The sequence below is a fragment of the Gallinula chloropus genome, assembly GCF_964237585.1.
Source record: "Gallinula chloropus genome assembly, chromosome: 1".
In the NCBI taxonomy this organism is placed as follows: domain Eukaryota; kingdom Metazoa; phylum Chordata; class Aves; order Gruiformes; family Rallidae; genus Gallinula; species Gallinula chloropus.
In genome coordinates this window covers 86,675,443-86,696,981 of record NC_140085.1, presented here as the reverse complement: position 1 = coordinate 86,696,981, position 21,539 = coordinate 86,675,443, and the positions used below count along the sequence as shown (strand labels likewise).

Below are 21,539 nucleotides of genomic sequence, written 5' to 3'. Positions count from 1 at the left end.
TCAATTTGAACAGTAATTGTGCTTGAGTTTTGCAATGTTTTACTTGTTAAAAGCAAAAAAAAAAAAGAAAAAAAGAAAAAAAAAGAAAAGATGAGGTAGTTATGTTATTCTGATCAGAACCAGCTCTTACCAACTGCAGATTGCCTTGCAAGGGCCTCCCAATGCCATTTGTCAGAGGAGACTTGCAAGAGATAAGCAGTGAAATTAAAATTCTCTTCTGGGCCTCAACAACAAGCTGGTTAAAGGATAAGCTATTGTTGTGGAGAATAGAGGGATCTAACTGATACCTGACTTAACTGCTCTCGAGCTGGAAGGCTGGCAGTTCCACTCCGGGCTGGTGGTGACTGAGTCACGATCAACTGTCGGGGTGGCTGTTGTGAAATGAATCAGTGGTAGCCATGTTACACAATCCACTCCAGCAGGACATGGAGCCTGGAAGACACTATCCATTCAGGATGGATAGCAGTTTGGAGTCACTCGAGATCCTCTTCATACAGAACAGAAACGCAGATCTAAAGCATTTCGATTGTTAAAGAGACTGGGGGGAGGGGGGGGAGGGAAGGATTTGCAGTGTAGTGTTAGAAAGCTGGGAAAGAGTCACAAGGCTTTTAGGAACAGCAAATGTCAGCTACCTACTGCTCCTGAACAAGAGGCAGGAAAGCATCCTGCAACAGCCGTCAGAGGGTTGGCAGTGTAGTTGTACAGGGGGCAGCTTTTCACGCCTGAGTACCTGTCTGTGTCTGCTGCCGTTCGGAACGTGCTGGGTTATGTTAAGCTGCTTGGAAGGACTTGGGTGTCGACAGATGCCTCACACGGTCCCTGTCACCGAACCACAGGCTTCAGCTGGATGGGCCCCCTTGGCATGCAGGGAGCACTGTATGCTGGGGCTGCCATATACCGCTCCTTTCACCAGCGCTGTGTCCTAAGTGTGTCAATACAGTAGAAATGGGTACAGAGTTGCCTTACAGTTCTCTAACACTGATCGGTTTCCAAGGTAACGCAAAGCACGGTAAGGGCTGACGATGCAAAACCATTAAATACTCTTATGGGTAGCAGGACAGCCCAACTGTTGGATTACAGGTCAAATGGGGATCGAGGAGGTGTGTTTCTTATACAGCTTTTCCCATGCCTGTTTATATTCTTTAGCACTCACTGGCAAGATATGTCAGTGTTGCAGGTTGGATTTTTTTTTTTGGCCATTATTCAGCACAATTCTATAATGCCTCACAGGTTTCATTCACAGGTCCCAGGTTTTAGGCAGCAAAACGTGCATAATCCCTATCTGTGAGGCTTATAAAGAGGACTCAAGTGTTTGTTTGCTGCTTGTCGAAATGTATGGTTCTTCTTCTGAATGCTCTGCTTCAGCAGCTTGAGAACAAAAATAGAATGTTCACCATTAGTGTATGTAGTATTGCATTTTGGAAACTGGTGGCAGTAAAGCAGCCCCAGAACATTCTCATCCTCTGACTTTTAGTAGCCAGCAAATCACTCAGAATCATGGAAAACTCCATGTTTTGAAGGAAGGTAGGCACATTTGGGAGACAGAAGAGATTCTCCATAATTTAAGTATTCTGTTATTTTGACTGGAATTAGTCCAGTTGTGTTACGGCTTGTTTGGAGTGTAACTGTTGCATTTAGTGGTGTTCTGTGGAGGTATTAGAGTGATGTTCCACCCCTGTGTTTCTGCAGTAGGAGATGTTAGTTCTTTTGTTTCTTTAAATGAGTTACTACCTAACATTTTATAGTTTTAGAAGTCAGTGTGGTTAAGGTGCTTCAGGCTATAGAGTTCAGAATTCTTCAGAATTCTAACTGGAAAGAAGTAGAGAGCAGAGGGGAGGAAGAGAAGTATTTATTAAATGTGTGTATTCTTCAAAGCTCGTTATTTTTTTCATTCTTTACAGTTGAACAGGCAAAATGGACTTCTCCAAGTTACCCAAAATTCGTGATGAAGACAGAGAAGCTTTTGTTGGCTATGTCCATGGAGTCTCAGGACCTGGTAAGTATTCTTTTGTAAAGTAAATAATAGGTTCTGTTTCATCTACTGACTTGTTAATCATGTTCACTTGGAAGCCAAGCAGAGAGGTACAGTAGAGCTCTGGGTGGGGCTTTTTCTCTTTATTGGGGAGGAAGACTTTAAGAAGGATCACTGACTTGGTCTGATAAATGTTAAGAAATACACAAATGATGTTTCTGCTAATCAATCTTATTTAAAGATGCAATGAGCAGAAGCAGTCTGACTAAAATAAATAAAAAGGTAGTAAACCTGGAAAACTGCTTGGTCAGAAAGCTGTAGGCCCACACCTTCTCTAAAAGGGTGTGAGATGCATAGTCCATTCTTGTTGTGATGCAGTTTGACTCTGTGCTCTCCAGAACACTCATTCCCTGGCCAGTGTCAGTCCGTTCTGTGTTATTGCACCGTGGGCTGGAGTTCAGCAAGGAGCTGTAAGGGCCGGGGAAGGTGGCAGTGCAACTAGAAGGGGGAGGGGGGCTCTTCCACCTTCATCATCAGCTTCAGTAGTTCCTTTAGGCTCTAACAGCTTTTCAGTGCATGTGGACTGTGCTGCCTTTTCTGTCCTGTTGTGTTTCCCCTCCCCCTCCCATTCTCTTCAAGAGATGAGGAAGGGATGGGAATGTGAGAATAGAAGACTAGCACGTGTTTTTGTTAGCGTTGCTTATCTGATGAATAAGAATCTCCCTTGGCTCATGTCTGCCTAAATAAATGCCTGTTCTTTAACTGCTGATTCCTTAACTCCAAAAGTGATGCTTAAAAGCAATTTTTAACTGATACAGGTTTATTTCATAAGAAGCAGAAAATTATTTTGGGGTGTAAATATACGAACCCTGTGCGTAAGATTGATGTTAGAATGTAAGACATGACACGCTTCGTCCTAAAGCAGCTAAGTCTCATGTATGTCCTGCTGAAATCTAACTCATAACATGCTATAGAACAGTCTTCATCTGTTGAAGGTTAATTTAAGTGCCCTAAGGTATACATCACTTTTCTACAAAGTATAACATCAAAATAGTGTTTCCGTAAAGGCTTTGTAAGCATCTGCTACTGTAGATACAAGGGTGGTATATATTGCCTTCAGCAGACACCTTGGCTTGATCTATACATGGAAATAGTTTATTAGCTTAGCTTGGATGCTACCAAGGTAAACTGAAGTCTGAGCAGCTTGAAAATGCTGGTCCACAACCACAGGTTTATTTAAGTATCAGGTGAGCTTTTGCCATTTTCTTGAATGTTTTTAATTTAGTCATGTGGGAATGTGGCCAAGCTAACTGAAAGAAAGAAGTCCCTATGTAACATGTCTGCCAAAGTTCACTGTGTCTCTTAGAATCTTAAACATACACCATCTGTCAAGATAGATAAGAGAAATTACGGGGTGAAGTGTCTGAACAACTGCATTCTGATAGTGTCCTCTTATTGAGCATGAAGGGGCAGTGTGAGAAGTGTAGGGAAACTTTAGGCTTTTAAACTGGGAATGTCAGGATTTGTGGCGGCCGAGTCAGGCCCTTTGTGAAATCAGCAGTGTATTTCTGATGTGGGTGAATACCAGGCTTGTGCTGTGCAAGTCCTTACAGCTTCTGATGAGTGAATCTTCTGAGCTGCAGGCAAAATACTCACCCACGTGTCTGTCTTCTGCAGTGGTCACGGCGTGCAACATGGCAGGTGCTGCTATGTATGAGCTGGTACGAGTAGGCCACAGCGAACTGGTGGGGGAGATTATCCGGCTGGAAGGTGATTTGGCAACTGTCCAGGTGTATGAAGAAACCTGTATCCTTTTTGCTGATCCCTCTGGGCCTGCCAGACTGCGTGGTCCAGAAAATGGTGGTGATTAGGGTGGAGGAGATAGACAGAGCTGATTGGGCCTGGTGCTTGGTGCAGAACAGATGTTTCTGCCTGCCAGCATCAGAGGTACATCATCTGTGAATTCTGATGGTTTTGTGGTGAATCTTATCTTGCTTGGCTCTGTACTGAGCATAACTTATTTTCTGTGGAAATAAAATAATGTGTATCTTAGAATTTAAGTTAACTTAAAATATTGACAACTGTCAACTACTGAGCAGTATTTGTCTGTCTCTTTTTTTTCTTTCTTTTTTTCCCCTTCACTTTTGAAAACTGTGTTGGTATAACAGTGCATAGACTGGGCAACTTTATATTGGAGAGGGGGAGAAAAATACTGGTCTTAGGCAAACTCCCTTTAATATTAGAATGCTGTTATAAAGGCTGTGCAAGGCTCAAGGTCAGAACAGTTGTGCACTCTTAAACTCTGAAGTGAAAAACGTTATGTTTCATACACTGACTGACTTTAACAATCAAGCCTGTTTTTCTAGGTTTGAAGATTTAGAAATGCCTGGCACCCCAGTAAACTCAGCCACGCAGTTTACTTACTCTGCTTTATAATCATTAATTTATTTACTACTACTTAGCCTCTGGAGGATGAGTAACTTTGTTGCTTTAGGAGTTTCAGCTTGAGTTTAGTATAAAGCCTGCCTGCTTCTTAAACAATTATGTGTAACATAGTAATAAAAATATTACCTTAAAGACAGAAAGGTGCTTTAGAGCTGTCATGTTATGAATGAGATGCCTGCTGCCCTATTTCTTTCCCTTTTTCTGAATAAACATTTCCTCAGCAAATCTTCAGCTGGTGTCTCTGTAGGAGATCCTGTGCTCCGTACCGGCAAACCCCTATCAGTGGAACTGGGGCCTGGCATTATGGGGGCTATTTTTGATGGTATCCAGAGGCCCCTCTCAGACATCAGCACTCTGACCAAAAGTATCTATATTCCTAGAGGTGTCAATGTGTCAGCTCTAAGCCGAGATGTGAAATGGGACTTCACACCTTCTAAAAATCTGCGGGTAGGTTCTGGCAAACCTGTTCTCCCCTCTTGCTCCTCCACCCCCACAGCCTGGAGCTGCAGCAGAGTGCCAAGGCTGTAACTGCTGGGAGCAATGGTAAATCCTGTATTAAGTTTGTGAAAAGGGGTGCTAGGAAGCAGTAGTGGTGTATGAGACAGGATGGGGATCACCAAAACTTACTTGTGTGACTTACTGTGTGTTGCTGCATATGAGAAACTTGCAAAGCTTTAATGTATTTACAAAACTGTGAAGAGCTTAGTGGAATCGAACTAAGCATTAGCAGATGTCACATGAGCAAAAAGAATAGCTACAGCACACATTTTGCTAATGGTGAGGATAGCCTCAGAACTGGAAAATGTCACTGCTTTAGCCCTTGGCGTCACCTCTTTTTCCAGCCCTGCAGGTTTTAATATATGCTATCCTTTCTACTTCGCATGTTAAGCTGAGAGGCATAAAAGAAATGAGGAAAATTCCCTGCATCAGTCAGTAATTGCTACTGTCTGTGCTCTGAAAGGCATCTGAACTCAGATAGTGTTGCTAGAGACATGCTCTTAGTGTAATGATTTATGTAAATGGGCCACTGTGCTGTAACCACGCATTTAGAAAGGGAGTTATCACATTGCTAGACTTAATAGCTATAGTTATTTTACACTGTTCTTTGTTGGGGTGCTTTTTAAAAACTGGAGTTCTCACTTATGACTAATAGATGTGTTCTGATTTTAGGTTGGGAGCCACATCACTGGTGGAGATATTTATGGTGTGGTGAATGAAAACTCTCTTATCAAACACAAAATCATGCTGCCTCCACGGAACAGGGGTACAGTTACATACATTGCTCCGCCGGGGAACTATGACACTTCAGTAAGTCTCCCAAAGAGTAGCTGCTGTTGTATTCCATGCCTGTGTCAGGAGGCTGATGTACTCTTTCTGTTCTGCATGGTGCCAGCTAAAAAGTTTTGCTAGTAACAGTTTGAGGTAATGGTGACTTCTGCTACCCTGCCTGCAGGGTTTACGTGATTATCTTGTGCAGTTACTTTCTAAGTATATGGCTTCCCAATGGCACTTGTGTGCCATGTTTGCTGAGTTCTGTGGGGATTTACAGTATCTTACGACTATGTAAAAATTCAATTGCTCTTCAAAAGCATGTTTTTAGTTGAAGCTTCACCTTGCACTTTTTTTCCCCACTAGTATAGTAAGTGTGGGAAAGAGCCTCCCTTGATAGGGGGTGATAGTGTGTTGAAGTTCTGAGAAATCTCTGGTGGTGTCGAAGACCGACCTGTGCAGAGCAGTTGAGATGAGAATGCGCACGCTGGTCCAGCGTGCAGCTGTTTGCTTACTTCAGTTGTGCTGTCTGTTAGGATGTTGTCTTGGAGCTGGAGTTTGAAGGTGTGAAGGAGAAGTTCACTATGGTTCAGGTCTGGCCTGTGCGTCAAGTCCGTCCTGTTACTGAGAAGTTACCAGCCAATCATCCTTTACTAACTGGCCAGCGGGTCCTGGATGCCCTCTTCCCGTAAGTACTACCTCTTATTTTCTAGTATGTGAAAGTCTCCCTCTTTGGAGGGAAGTGGAAGGATGAGGCCTTAATTATTACATTTTTTTAAAAAATAAGGGCAAAACAAAAAGACCCAATCTTTTCACAGTGCAATCTCCAAAAATATTTAGTTGAATTCCCCATATTTCTGTACTTGGCTGGAGTAGAAAAAGGAAGATTAGTTTAATAAGATACCTTCTGTGCATTAATTTAGAAGAGGATGGACAAGCATAAATTTAACAGAATCATGCCAAATCTGAAGAAAGGCTAGAATATTCCCATTTGATACCTCCATTTCAACACACAAGTGGAGTATCTTTTCATGTTCTTGAGGGTATATGGTTCAAAATGATTTTGGGGTCACCACTTACAAAAACTGTTGCACCTACCTATAAAACAAAGTGCTTATTTAAGGAGTAACATCAGTCCTAAAATATTATACTGCTTATTCTTATAATGCATAGTGCAGTTGTTCTTTTCTAAGCACTTGCATTCCATCTTTACTTCCAGGTGTGAAAACTTGAAAACTGCTGTCTTTAAAGACTGTATATGTAGCTGTTGTACAAGCATAACTCATGTGCTTCAGGGGCAGTAGAAGAAAAGGATAGTTTATTCCCTCAGCCTTTTGGTTTAATGAAATAGCTCTGTGCTTCTCGTCCAGAGCTGAACGTGACTCTTGTTGCTCTGCATTTGAGGAGTTTTATTGCAAAACATACTTGAGGATGGGAAAGAGCTGGTTTTGAATTCCTTGCAAATCAGAGTCCTTTTTCTTTACTCAGGTGTGTACAAGGGGGTACAACAGCGATTCCTGGGGCATTCGGTTGTGGGAAGACTGTGATCTCGCAGTCTCTCTCAAAATACTCCAACAGTGATGTCATCATTTATGTAGGCTGTGGAGAACGAGGAAATGAAATGTCTGAAGTACTGAGAGACTTCCCTGAGGTTAGTATGGAGAAATCCTGGAGAATAAACCTTCTTGGGAAGACTTGCTATTGTACTGGTGGTGTAACTGAATAAAATATCATGTTGGTAGAGCGACCTGAAATTTTCTTGCTTCCCTGCTGTAAGTTCTGGCTGTAGCAATAGAAATCCCTTTTGGCTCATTCAGGAATAATTTCAGTGGCCCCTCAGTAACTGTTTGGACTAGTTTTTGGGTGTGCCTTCTAATTTGTTTAAAATAAAAATGAATGCCAGGGTGTGTATTTAGTACAGTTATAATCACCTTACCTCTCACTGGTAGCATCTCTAACTTTTCTAACTTAACCATGCATTGCAAATCTATATTTGCAGGGTGCTGATACAAACAGGTACCAGACATTAATTTGCCAAGCTAGACATTGTGATACCCTCTGAAGGAATGAGAAAATGCCTGTATAAAACCCAAACAACAAAGTGCAACAGGTTTACTAATCCTTCTACCTGATGTTATATGTTAGTGGTTTGGTTGTGGCACAGCCTCTGTAAAATATGGAAAAGAAGCCAGATAGTCTGGCCTGTTAAGTTGAAATTCTTCTGTCAAAAATAAGGGGTAGTAAAAAGCTTGGGTGTATTGATTGATCACAAGATGAGAAAACCAAGCTGAGGTGGCCATGGAAATGGTGAATCCCAGGGTATTTGTAAATCGAGTTCTGCACAAATGTCAGGACTCTGTTGTTCAGGTGCTTGTGTGGCTTCTCTGGGGTTATGTATGTGGTTTTATGTCCAGTTGTCAAAAATGAACTTGGATTGGTGTAGACGGTGGGGTAGGGGTGAAGCTCTTTCTGATTCCTGATGGTTGTATGACAGGATGTTAAGGTTTTTTTGGCTCTTCCAGCCTATTAAGCTGAGAGAGGATAATGTACTTCTTGGCCCAGTGGGTTTGTTATTACTCATTTGAATGGAATTATCAGGGAATTGCCAGTTGCAGATGATGAGATGGGGCTGAGACACGTACGTTAGAGTTAAGCTGTGTGCAGTCTGGAAGACAAACCAGCATGTAGCCTGAAATCTCAGATCGACTCTCTGCTCTTGGTACAGGAGCTGTGAGACTATCCTGATACACGGCAAATAATGCAATAAACAAACAAAAACAACAAAAAGCGCCCCTTGCTAGTTACCTTTTTTCTTCTTTTCTTGCTTTTTAGTTAACAATGGAAGTTGATGGCAAGGTAGAAAGCATCATGAAGAGAACAGCTCTGGTAGCAAATACCTCCAACATGCCTGTGGCTGCCAGAGAAGCCTCTATCTATACTGGTAAGATTTCTAGGAGGCTGGGAAAGGCCATGTGTGTAGATCAAGCCATCAAGCTCCAGTATTTTCAGTTCCTGAGATGGTCAGTGCCAATAAACCTGCGCAGTTTCAGAAGTCAACTCTTCTGGGCCTTGCCTGCATGAAGTCCTAGTATCTTAAGTGAACTTGGCTTGCTTGTATATAATTACAGTTCCTGAATATTGAATAAATTTTGCTTACAAGGTGAACTTGCTGCAGCAGCTCTCATGTAGTTTTTCTCAGTGTGTTAATTATGTATGCTTCTGTTTGTGAATAGATATTTTGCTGACAAACAGAGGCACTTAATGGGCAGGAATAGTACTCTAAGTTGGCAGGCTGGTCTTCTTTTCTTTGCAGCCTTTTAGAGGTTGGTTTGATTTTTCTTAACTCTCTTTTATGAAAAGCTGTCAGGTAATTAAGATAAAATATGACCTTTTCTCACTTATATTCAGTTGGAAAGGGTAGGAGATCTTTCCCAGTAAGAGGCGGCATGGTTCATGGCTTCAGTGAGTCAGAGAGCAGCATCAGTGATATTGCTGTGCCTCTTTAAAGAAATACATGGGAATGTAAGATGAGTTAGTGCTTCATAAGCAAAAATGGGGAGGATAAGAAGAAATTTTTTAAAAAGACAGCAAGGACGTGATCTGGTGGGGGGAAAGATCAACTTCTGGTGTCTATTTCTGTCAAAATGTAAGCTTAAACCATTTGGCTTCTTTGCACCGCAGTGACAAGACACAAGTGTAGAATTCCTGCCTGAACTGTACCCTGCAGCACGCTGTTCTCTTTGTTTTAGGAATCACCCTGTCCGAGTACTTCCGGGACATGGGCTACCATGTCAGTATGATGGCAGACTCCACCTCCCGATGGGCCGAGGCCCTCCGAGAGATTTCAGGGCGACTGGCTGAAATGCCAGCTGGTGAGTAGCCTTTTCTCAGTCCAGTCCTGTCAATGCACCCTTTAAACTCTGAGCCTTTGACTGGATTTCTGTGTCTTGGTGCTTGCAGACAGTGGTTACCCAGCCTACCTTGGTGCCCGTCTGGCCTCTTTCTACGAGCGGGCTGGCAGAGTGAAGTGTCTGGGGAATCCTGAGAGGGAAGGCAGCGTCAGCATTGTCGGAGCGTGAGTGCTGCATTTCTCTTGCTTTGTGTTGGCTGCAGCTCTTCCTCTGCTTTTGTCTATCAAAGTACCTGTTTTTCAGACAAAAAGAAGGTCTGGTTGCTCTGTACAGCTGCAGAACTAAAACTATGTGAATGAGGAGGTAGATATTTCATCTCTGTTCACCCAGAGCTGCTGTGAGATTGTGTGTGAGGGCAGAAAGAATGAATGTGGACAGGTAGTTCTGTGAGGGGCGGAATCGCAGTCACTTGCCGCAGAGCAAATGGCTCAGGGAAGAATGTTGTTAAGAGCTGTCACTGAAAAGTATGTCAAACAATACTCAGCATGAAAGAAGATGCAGCTAGAGCAGCAGTGTGTGTGCTTGGGGGCATAATGAATAGTGATTCCCTTGCTTTGATAGAGCTACAGCATATCTCGGGCTGAAATGGGCTGTGCAGAGCATGCTGTTGGTCCCCACATGATGTTCTAGGCTATATTGATTTGTATATCATACTGTGGGCAAAGTGAATTTCCCCTCTCCCCACTGTGCCGTCAGGGGAACCTCTGGCATCTGCAAGAACACCTAGAGTCCATTCTTGGCTCTGCTTGGTTCTTCTGTCCACAATATGCATACACAAATGCATTGTGCTTTTGAGGTTGGGAGATTTTTTTTTTTTATTTTAGTTTCTGAGAAAGCATGTGTTATGGTGTCAGCCCCAAATGAAGTTAGTGGTTATTGTATAGGTGAATATCTGCATTAATTCCAAATTGGGATAGTGTTTTCTGTAAAATAATCACTGCACCATCTTTCGTGGTGTCCTAGCAGCACACTTGCTCAATCTGTTCTGGTTGAGATAGGCTTGATAATCCAAATTGGGCTGAAATCATACCTTCCTACTGTCAATCAGTCATACCTATAACTACTTTGTGGTTATGCTTGGTACTACACCTGTGTGGGTATGCATCAAATGCTGCCTGTAGTAGAAGCTTGCAATCTGTTACTTAAAGTTGTGTTATTTTTCAGGTTTCTTTGATCAGAGCTGTGCAGTCATATGTTCACTACTTCAGTTAAATCTGTGAAAGCAATTCTGATAACTTCTCCTTATCTCTTCCTGCTCAGTGTCTCTCCCCCAGGTGGTGACTTCTCTGATCCTGTCACATCTGCTACTCTGGGCATTGTTCAGGTACGTCCCACAACGCTGCTGTTGCCTTTGGTAGACCTGAAACGATTGTGCTTCAGTGCACTTGTGCTGGTGGTTGGGGTGTGAGAGCTTTGACACAGGCAGCTTTGTAGGGTGCTCTGGAAGATGTTCCAGCGTTGCAAAAGGTGACTTTATGAGATGGTCTCTGAACTGATGTGTTTGAGATCCCTTTCGAAGAGACAGTGAAGGTAGTAATTCCTTCCACTCCTGACTTTTTAGGAATGTCCCCATGCTTCCAAATTGCTGCCCTTTGAGCTGTGTTTCAAATAGGGCCACTCTCAGCTCAGTAAACTGCTCTTAATGGGTGCAGTAAAACCACAGAATAATCCCTAGGGCAGCTGATTAGGAGAAGAATGTCTTGCAACTGGTTGTAGCCCTGTTTTGGGTAAAGGAATTACATCAGTCTCCTAAGAGAAACTGGCTGCTCATGGCTTGGACTGGTGTATGCTTTGCTTGGTAAAAAACCTGTCTGGATGACTGGGCCTAAAGGGTTGTGGTGAATGGAGTGGTGGCTGGTCACAAGTGGTGTTCCCCAGGGCTCAGTGCTGGGGCCAGTTCTCCGTAATATCTTTATCAATGATCTGGATGAGAGGATCAAGTGCACCCTCAGTCAGTTTGCAGACAACAAAGGAGTGGTTGATCTACTTGAGGGTAGGAAGGGTCTACAGAGGTGTCTGGATGGACTGGATTGATCTGATGGGCCAACTGTAGAAGGTTCAACAAGGCCAAGTGTCAGGTCCTGTGCTTGGGTCACAGCAACCCTGTGCAACACTACAGGCTTGGGGAAGGGTGGCTGGAAAGCTGCCCAGTGGAAAGGACCTGGGGGTGTTGGTCAACAGCCAGGTGAATGAGCCAGCAGTGTGGCCAGGAAAGCCAACACCATCCTGGCCTGTATCAGGAATAGTGTGGCCAGCAGGACTAGGGAAGTGATCATCACCCTGTGCTCGGCACTGGTGAGGCTGCACCTTGAGTGCCGTGTTCAGTTTTGGGCCCCTCACTATCAGAAAGACATTGAGGTGCTGGAGTGTGTCTGAAGAAGGGCAACAAAGCTGGTAAAGGGTCTGGAGCACAGGTTTTATGAGGAGCAGCTGAGGCAAATGGGGTGGTTCAGCCTGGAGAAAAGGACTCTGATGGAGGAGACTTTATTGCTCTCTACAACTACTTGAAAGGAGGTTGTAGCCAGGTGTGTGGGGGTCTCTTCTCCCAAATAACGAACAATATGACAAGAGGGAATGGCCTCAAATAGCACCAGGGGAGGTTTAGATTGAGTATTGGGAAAAATTGTCTTCACTGAACGGGTTGTCAAGCCCTGGAATAGGCTGCCCAACGAAGTGGTTGTCACCATCCCTGGAGGTGTTTAAAAGACATGTAGATCACAGAATTGTAGGGGTTGGAAGGGACCTCGGGACATCGTCGGGTCCAACCCACAATGTGGTGCTTAGGGACAGGGTTTAATGGTGGACTTGGCAGTGCAAGGTTAAGGGTTGGACTTCATGATCCTAAGGGTCTTCTCCAACCTAAACAGTTGTATGATTATATCTTAGGTCAACACTTAATTAGACTTCAGCTGACTTTTCCCTCATGAGGAGTCTCAAGCTGAGTAAATCTGAACTCATCTTAGGTTGCATCACTTGTTGAGAAATGTATTTGTGAAAGTCACTGCTATTGTTAACATCAGGCAGGGTTTATCTTTCTTGTCTAGGCTTTGGTTTGTGATGGCCTTTGCCTTATGCTATTTGCTTTCAGATTTGCTTTCAGTATTGGTGGTGGTGTGGGGTTTTTTTTAATTGCCTTCAATTATTTTGGTTTGGATTTGATTTGGAACAGTGATGGACCTTTCTGGCTTCTGACAGGTTTTCTGGGGTCTGGATAAGAAGCTGGCACAGCGCAAGCACTTCCCCTCTGTCAACTGGCTGATCAGCTACAGCAAATACACGCGTGCTCTGGATGAGTACTACGATAAGCATTTCACAGAGTTTGTCCCTCTAAGGACAAAGGCCAAAGAGATCCTACAGGAGGAAGAGGACCTTGCAGAGATTGTGCAGCTTGTGGGGAAGGTGAGTGACCAGCTGTGAGGAAGCAGGGTGTCATCTTCCATTTCCTCACTGCTGGTGCCATAGAACAGACTCGACAGGTGCTGCATTGTGCAAAAAACATGTAAAAAAGGCAAATGGTCACTGGGAGACATCAGACTCTCCTGCACCCAACTCTGCTGTACTCCAACTTTCTTACATGTTGATTAACTTCTAATAGCAAACACATTTTTAGTATTTTCCAACCCTGGCTTGATGCTACTGTTCTCATGCAAACTAGATTGCCAGGCATCTAGTGCTGGAGTTCAGAGACTTCACTTGCTTCGGTGTTCTAGTCCTGCTGAAAATGCCCTTTGCTGCAGCTTACAGTAGGATTCCTTTAGGTGTAATCTTTGTAAGGGAAATGATGCAAATTGATCTTTGCTGTTGAAGTGACCTGAAGGGTTACAGGTTATTAGAAATGGTGCTGCCAGCTGCAGAACAGAATTGTTGCATTTACAGGCTGTCTGGTAGAAACAGGAATTATGTCTGCTTTTCCTAAGGATTTAGGATTGCCCAGTTTTTCTGTGGAGCTCTGTGAATGGCACACAGCTCGTTTGACAAGCATTCTCTCATTTCCTACCTTCATTCACTGCACTGTTTCGGAGAGAAGGCTGAACCTGGACAGGAAAATTTCCCCAGGGAGCTCTGAAAAGGGACCCATGTTTCAGCTTAGCAGATATGGTGGCTGACAGGTGCCTAGCACATAATGGAGAGTAACTTAATCCCGTGGTGTTCAGATGAGCTGTGCTAATTTACCTGGTGGTGGTGTGTGTTGACATATACTAACTACAGCTATTTGGAGAAAGTTTGGTCCTGGTGCTCTGCCTATTCACTGGTGTCCTAGCTTAGCTGAGATGGGGCCTTTCACCAACCACATCTTGCCTAGCAGAGCTCTCCTCTAGATATGCCTTCAAAGAAAAGGGTCCTCTGCAGGTTTGTCTTTGCAAGAATGTTCTAAAAGACTACTTTACAGAGCAGGGTAGACTTGGTTCCATAGTGTGGAAGGGATTTTGGTAACCCAGTTGTGAACTTGTTCTCAGAGGTGTTAAGTTTCTTTCAGTCTGGGCTTGGCTAGCAAGTTCAGCAAACCTTTAGAAAAGGGGAATTGTGGAAAACCAATGAGTTGGGTTGAATGCAGTTTGTGTCCTTGAGAGAAGGTCCAAACAAACTTCCTGTCTAGAAAGCAAGTGGGAGTACCTAAAACTCAGTCTGCCCCCTTTAGCAAAAGGACAACAAAGGTAGAACTGTGGTGCCAACAACAGCAGCGTGCACCAGGGTTGTTTGTAGCTGTCCTGTATAGTATGACTGCATTGCCACCAACTCCTTTACCTTTCTGGAATGCCAGACAGGGAAGGCCCATGGGTAGCTGTGGAGGCTAGTAGCAAATCCTTAAGATTGATCTGCCATGCTGATGTCTAGTCATTCTTCCATGGACATGAGGGTTGAGGAAGATAAAAATGAGTTTACCCCTTTATGTAGGAAGGCAATGGTTCAGTGTGCCTCACAGCAGAGCCACATGTTTTTAAAGAGTTTCCTTTCCATTGTTTATCATCAGCTGAACGTAAAGGAGACTTACTGACTGTTTGGACCATCTTAATTTGGCTATGGATTAAATTGGCTGCTCTATAGCAGGTAGTGGGACATACCCAAAAGACAGAATTCTGCTGGAAGCCATCTTAAGAGGGTGGGAAGGAAACAGGTACTCAGAGCTAACAGTTGTTGGCCAGGGCACACAGTGTTATGGTGGACTTGAGTACTAAACTAACAGTGTACCCTACCTTTCTAGGCATCCTTGGCAGAAACAGATAAAATTACCTTGGAGGTTGCTAAGCTGATAAAAGATGACTTCTTGCAACAGAATGGTTATACACCTTATGACAGGTAAGATCTGACTCGCCACTGCCCTTTTGGTTCTGTGTAGTCTGGATTGACAAAGCTGTTTTACCTGGAAACCCATCAGTGCAGAAGTTAATTTTACTCACCATGAACAACTGGAAGAACTGTGCTTAGGCAGGCCATCAGACTCTGTATTCACATTGTCTTGCCTAAGGTGTGCAGACCTCTTCCAAACACAGTTACACCCTGTGAGTTTCTTAGGCCCCCATCTATTGCTCAGTCACTATTTCTGCAGTAGCATGTCCACTTGTCCTCCTGAGAAGGAGAGGACCACTGTATTGTGGTCCAAAGTCTTCCTGCTTATTCTAGCAATGTGTTGGGGACTGCAAGAGTCTGCTTTGAGTTACTGTTTCTTAATTCTTAAGTACATTGGATCCAGAAAAAAAAATACCTTTCTGGATCTTTTCCGTAGTGCAGTGCTTCTTATACCTGTCTGCTTTGCTACTTTCCATGCTATCTTTGTGTTTATCAGCCTGACAAGGGCCTTTTGTACTTTGCCCTCCTTCCCAGCCCAGATAGATCAGGTGGTCTTGAAATACTTCACCACCAGAAGCTTAGGCATACATCATTCTGTAATGGTGTGCCCTTGGTGAGGTTACAAGGTCAGGTGTGATTGTAGGCAGTAGGAAAGCACAGAATGTAGAATAATATCATGCATAAATAATAATGAGGTACCTTCCCTGGCATTTATCCTCCAGTTAACAGTGAAGCTTTTTGTGTGTAGAGTGGCTTTGTCATGGTAATGCTCCCTTTGCTGTGAGCAAAGGAACTTGCAGAGCTGTCAGGTCATCCCAGGCTGCTCCCATGATGGACAAAACAGGAAGGAGGAATTCTGTTGGCTGCTCTTGGTGTTTTCCCTTTGTCATTAATTTCCCTTTGTCGATCTGGCACAGATTGAAATGTGAGACTTGTACAGCAGTGGTTCCTGTTCTCTCATGTTTTGCCCAGAGCTTTGGTGGTGATTCAGAAACCTCACTTCAGGAGGATTGTCTTAACCTATAATTCACCTATTTAAAATTGTGGGACCTGTTAGAGGCAGTCTCTCTCCTTTGGCAGCATGTGTCAGAAATACTCAGAGTAAAGCAGGTACTCTTTCCAGTGAGCATTCAGAGTTGTGGTGATTGTCAGGAGCAAAGGCTTATCTCTTCCAAAATGCCAGAGAGATCCTCTTCTGTTCCCTCAGGTTCTGCCCTTTCTATAAGACGGTGGGGATGCTCTCCAACATGATAGCGTTCTACGACATGGCACGCCGCGCCGTAGAAACCACGGCCCAGAGCGACAACAAGATCACGTGGGCCATCATCCGAGAGAACATGAGCGAAATCCTCTACAGACTTACCTCCATGAAATTCAAGGTATGCTTCCAAGGAGCTTTTTGTGAGCTGACAGTGAGGCTGGAAGGCTGTTACTCAGAGGTGGCCATCAATTGCCTTAGATAAAGGTCTATGAACAGAGACTTTTTATAACTGATTTTGAATAGTCTGAAGAGCTGGTTTTATTTTGAGCACAGGAGTGGTCAGTACAGAAATCTAGTTGGGTGAACCTGGCTGCAGAGCCTTGGGAGCTCCACCTTCAGTAATCTCTTACGTTTGGGATTTGTTTGCTTTGGTATTTTTGTAAGAAAATTCTGTTTAAAAAAAAAAAGTTATAATGCATTCTAAGGAGACTATTTTAGCAGATAAAAGGAGCCCTAAGTTTAGATTCAGCAATGTGCTAAAAACCAATAGAAAAGTTGATGAAGGTATTTAAATAGAAGTTAAGGAAAGAAATGAGTCTTCTGCGGTAATGTGGGATGTCCTCTGTGGTTGGCATTAGGACCTAGAGCAGGTAAGTTGGAGGGGGAGGGAGGAGTAACTTCAACATGAGCTAAAGGGAAAACAAGTGGCTTGGAGCACCTACTCTGAGTAACTTCAGTAGCCAACTTTTAGGGTACAGCTTTCCTAAAGCTCATCTGAAGTATGCTAGCCTAGCAATTACTGCTAGGATAGTAATGTGTGGTGTTGGCTGATCGTTAAAGTAGCTAAGGAACATTCTCTCAAGTATGCTTGTTCTGTTGCAACTTTTATAAGCCAATACTGCAAATTTTTCAAGAACAAGAACCGTAAGATGAAATTACACCTAAAGTTGAGTTCTGGTGTGCCAGGGTATTCTGCTACTGCAGGATACTGGCTTGTTTCTGCAGCAAGCAGATCCCTCGTTTATATTCTCAAAGCATCGCGAACATGAGGAGACTTGGGGACATGAGTGTCTTTGAGAGCTGGTTATGTAGAGATGAGGGAAGTAGCACACTTCTTACAGACCCTAGCCACCAGAAGACATCTGGCATACAGCGCAGCAGTGGGCAGCACGGCTGAGAAGGGTAGTGCAGAGGGATGTGAAGCGGAGCCAGCCCTCTAATAAAGTAATAGTTATGAAAGGAAAATCTTGTTTCCTGGGTAACAGTCTAAAAGGCATGAGAATTTGCATGTCCTGCACCCTGCGGTCTGCGTACTTTGGAGAGACAACATAGTAGTAGTGCATCCACATGTGTTGGGGGCTCTGTGTTTCCCCAGAGCCACAGTGATCCAGAGGAACATGGTGCCAAGGGGAATGGGTAAGATGCAAAACAGATTTCACAGCCTGGCAGTTCATGCTGCTTGCAGGGAATGCCTTGCAGTTTCACAGCAAAGCTGGTTGTTACTTTTTTGTTTGTTTTTTTCTCTTGTCTTCTATGAAAAGTATTCTGAGAAAATGAAGCTGTGCAAAGATGTCCTTGAGCTTGTTATAATTTTAATTGGAATGAAAAACCTCTGAGTGATGGCAGAGTAACTCTTGCATTTATTGGAGTTGCACCCCAAGAAGTACAGCAGAGCATTTCTGAGTCAAAGATCCCTACTCCATTTGATGTGGGGATGGGAGTTGGTATTAATTGCTGCAGCTCTGGCTTCACACAACATTAACTAAGACCCTCAGTATTACTGAATCCTCTCCACATCAGTTGCTTTTCAATAAAGTAACCACTGCTCACGAGGGAGGGTGGGAGAACACCACACATGGGACACGACACACATGCACACAACTTCTCTGTCCAGTATCCGTTCTCCCTGCTCCTGGATGTGGAAGGAGGATGAGAGTTAAACCTTGTGGCTCTTGGCAAGACAGATAGGAAGTGGGGATGGAGCTATGATGCCTGCTCTGCAGTTAGCAAGTGCTAACCCTGAGGTCAAAAAATTACAGCACTGGCAAAGCAGGGCTGTCTGAAGGGCCTGGGGCTCATCTGCTGTGTTATCTTTCAGGACCCGGTCAAAGATGGTGAAACAAAAATCAAGGCGGACTATGCTCAGCTCTTTGAGGATATGCAGAATGCATTTCGCAGTCTGGAAGACTAGACTCAACCTTTGTGACCACTCCAGTTTGTCCTCTCAATTCCTCATCTCAACTCCTCTGCTTCCCTACCTTACAAGAATGATGCAACAGTACTTGAGTTGATAAATAGCCCCATGTTTCCCTGTTCATACTCTGAGAGTGTCCTTAAAAAAACATTCCTCTTAGTTTGTGTTTGGCATTGCTTTGTGTGTCTGAAATGGTGCGTGGCGTGTGAATGGGCCTGGCTGAGTGAGGAAATGCTGTTGTACACTTCTAGGGTGGGAAGAATGTCACCTTGCCTCTCCCAGCTCTCTTGGTAACCTGTCTTTCACCTGGAGGTGTAACCAGTTGAGCTGTACTGGCAGAGAAGGTGCAGACCTTAATGCAGTCACATGGTACGTTCTGAGCTGGCAGTGATAAGGGCATTTAGATCTGGCACTCAGCTAAGTGACTATCACGCGTAGAACTCCCTGTTCTCAAACAGGATGTTTGACCATATTCTGATGACATGTTGATACAACCAAAAATTCTTCACTACTCTCCCTTCCGCAACCCTCAGCTGAGTTTGTTGGTATAGAAAGGTGGTAGTTCTGGATCTCCCCAAGAAGGGGATAACTAGAAGATGAGCATGTACAAGCAGCCAGTATGCTTTTGTACACTGGAGAAACAGAATTTTATTTTCCTACTTAATACAGATGGGACTGTTGGACTTGGCATCAGCTAAAATCAAAGCCATAGGTGCTCAGCTTCCAGCAGCTTTACCTTCTTTGCCTCCCACTCACCCCATAAAATTCCATGATGCTCGGCTGCTTTAGTTTGTGGAGCTTGTGACAACTGCTGCTGTGACATCGCTGTTACAGTGATGCTACGTGTATGGACCAGGAAGACCGTCCTTCCTCGGTGGTGCTCTGCCTGCCAGTGCGATGCCTGGGTCACGCTAAGGAAAGGAAAGCCTGTGCTTGACCTTCCTCCCCCCCTGTGCGCACGTGGCCTGGTTGGCGGCAGCACAGAAGGTCCCCAGCTCTCACATAAGAGGAATGTATGATGCTACACTTGTGGGGGTGGGGGATGAGCAGGGGGGAGGCTGATGAGTACAGCATCTTTAATCCTGCCTCCTTGATTACAATGCAAGAGAAACCAGTGGCTCTGGTCTTGTCCTCTGGAAGCACTCTTGTCAAGCAGCTGAAACTGCTGTCTCTTGGGCTTGTGTATTGGCAAAACCAGCATGAGATGCGCACGGAGCAGCCTTTCTGTCAAAGCCCCAGAGCCCAGCACTGCAGAGGGAGAGAGGGAAAGTGCTGGCGTCCTCTCCAGTCTCTCCCTCTCGCTCGTGGCAGGTGGCACCCAGGGCTGTCTCTTTTTGCAGCACTGGTGCCCAGCGGTGATGAAACAGTAGCCATTGTAGTGACACTGTGGCAGCAGCATGGCTACCTAAGCTGTGTAACTGTGCTTGTGTCTTTCCACCAGCTGCCAGCCTCTAGCAGTAGTGATGCAAAGGGATCTTGTGCTATGGACCAAACGCTGCCACCTACTATGGTATCAACTTGCTGTCTGTCAGGGAGAAACTTAAAGGGATTGACTATTTGTGGCTCTCCCGAAAGAAGCTGCTCCTCCAGCTGATGTTCTCGTAGTGATGGTTAAGTTTACAGCTCTCTCAAGTTCTGGTGTATGCTGCTTGTTTTACCAATGAGCACGTGTGAATGAGTAGTCACCATCCAAGCCCTTGCTGGATTCCTCATTGTTCGTACCCTTCACCACTGTACTATGTAGCATTTCATGCTAGAAACCAGATGTTCTTATCTCTTTAAATAGAGGATGTTATAAACTTTACAGAAGATGTCTAAGATAATGCAGTTCTAATATTTATTGTGCTGTACCTGGCCCTGAAGTGTGACCAGTTCAAACAGTTTCATATATATTTTTGTCTTTTTGTTTTGTGTCTGTTTTCAGTGTTGAGATTCTGATGTTCACTGTGTCCTTCAAGTCTTCCCTCCACAGCTGTGGGAGGAATTACAAGATGGGCAGAACCCCACCACCTACTTTATCTTGTATATTTCATAATGTATGTTGCTGGAAATTGTGTAAAAGAAAATTTAAAAAAAAAAGTTGAAGTCAATGAGAATAAAATGGGTTTAAAGTAGGTCTGTCTGTCCTGTTCTCTGGTGCAAAGATACAGTGCTTCCTTAAAATCTCACTCCATTTGTAAGCAGCAATGGGGCAGACTTTTACCTCAGTTCTCCCATTCCAGTACAGCTTGTGTCATCTCCTCAGTTATTACCTGAATGGGCTTGTGCAAAGCATTTGACCTGGCACACGCACAGCATCCTCTGCAGTTTGGAGAGGCATGGATTTGATAGATGGACTGCCTGGTGTATAAGGAATGGGATAGTGCACATTTAAGTGGAGAGCAATGACACGTGGTATTCCACGGTTGTCAGCGTTGGGATTGGTGCTGCTTAAAATCTTTGACGGCAACATGGACAGGGGTATCAACTGCACCCCCAGCATGTTTGTGGACACCACCAAACTGTGTTGCTGGAGCACCAGGGATTGCCAGCCAGAGGGACCATGACAGCCTTCAGAGGTGGGCCTGCATGAACTGCGTGGAGTTCAAGAAGGCAAAGTGCAAGGTCCTGCACATGGGTCAGCACATTCCCAAGCACAACCATATGTTGGGCAGAGAATTGATTGAGAGCAGCCCTGAGAAGGAAGTGAGATGGTGGATGAGGAGCTCAACGTGAGCTGGTAATGTGTGCTTGCAGCCCAGAAAGCCAACTCAATCCATCACAAACTGTGTGACCAGCAGGCCAAGGGAGGTGATTCTGTCCCTCTGCTCTGGCAAGACATCACCTGGAGTGCTGCGTCCAGCTCTAGGGTCCGCAGTACAAGACAGACATGGAGCTGGTTGAGGGAGTCCAGAGGAGGGCCACAAAGATGGTCAGAGCTGGAGCACCTCTCCTGTGAAGACAGGCTCAGAGGGCAGGGCTTATTCAGCCTCAAAAAGAAGTGAGATCTTGCTGCAGCTTTCAACTACCTAAAAGGGCCTACAGGGAAGCTGGAGAGGGACATTTTGTCAGGGAGCGTGGTGGTAGGACAAGGGGCAATGGGTTTAAACTGAAAGAAGGTAGATTCAGACTAGACCTTAGGAAGAAATCCTTCCCTGTGAGGGTGGTGAGGCCCTGGCACAGGCTGCCAAGAAAAGCTGTGGCTGCCCCCTCCCCCGCACTGTCCAAGGCCAGGTTGGATGGGGCTTTAGGCAACCTTGGCATAGTGGAGGGTGTCCC

General features: G+C 44.5%; 1 protein-coding gene across 1 annotated transcript in view; it reads left to right on the top strand.

Moving 5' to 3' along the window:
• ATP6V1A (ATPase H+ transporting V1 subunit A) overlaps positions 1–20,395 on the top strand; it is a 31,992-nt gene extending 11,597 nt beyond the window's left edge. Inside the window, exons 2-15 of the mRNA XM_084272842.1 lie at positions 1,902–1,996; positions 3,650–3,778; positions 4,650–4,864; positions 5,588–5,725; positions 6,223–6,374; positions 7,175–7,337; positions 8,519–8,627; positions 9,436–9,558; positions 9,647–9,761; positions 10,858–10,921; positions 12,793–12,996; positions 14,801–14,895; positions 16,094–16,265; positions 18,186–20,395. Of these exons, the coding sequence (XP_084128968.1) occupies positions 1,915–1,996; positions 3,650–3,778; positions 4,650–4,864; positions 5,588–5,725; positions 6,223–6,374; positions 7,175–7,337; positions 8,519–8,627; positions 9,436–9,558; positions 9,647–9,761; positions 10,858–10,921; positions 12,793–12,996; positions 14,801–14,895; positions 16,094–16,265; positions 18,186–18,278 (1,854 nt within the window). The 5' untranslated portion in view covers positions 1,902–1,914 and the 3' untranslated portion in view covers positions 18,279–20,395. The remainder of the gene's footprint in view (positions 1–1,901; positions 1,997–3,649; positions 3,779–4,649; positions 4,865–5,587; positions 5,726–6,222; positions 6,375–7,174; positions 7,338–8,518; positions 8,628–9,435; positions 9,559–9,646; positions 9,762–10,857; positions 10,922–12,792; positions 12,997–14,800; positions 14,896–16,093; positions 16,266–18,185) is intronic.
• The last annotated feature ends 1,144 nt before the right edge of the window (positions 20,396–21,539 follow it).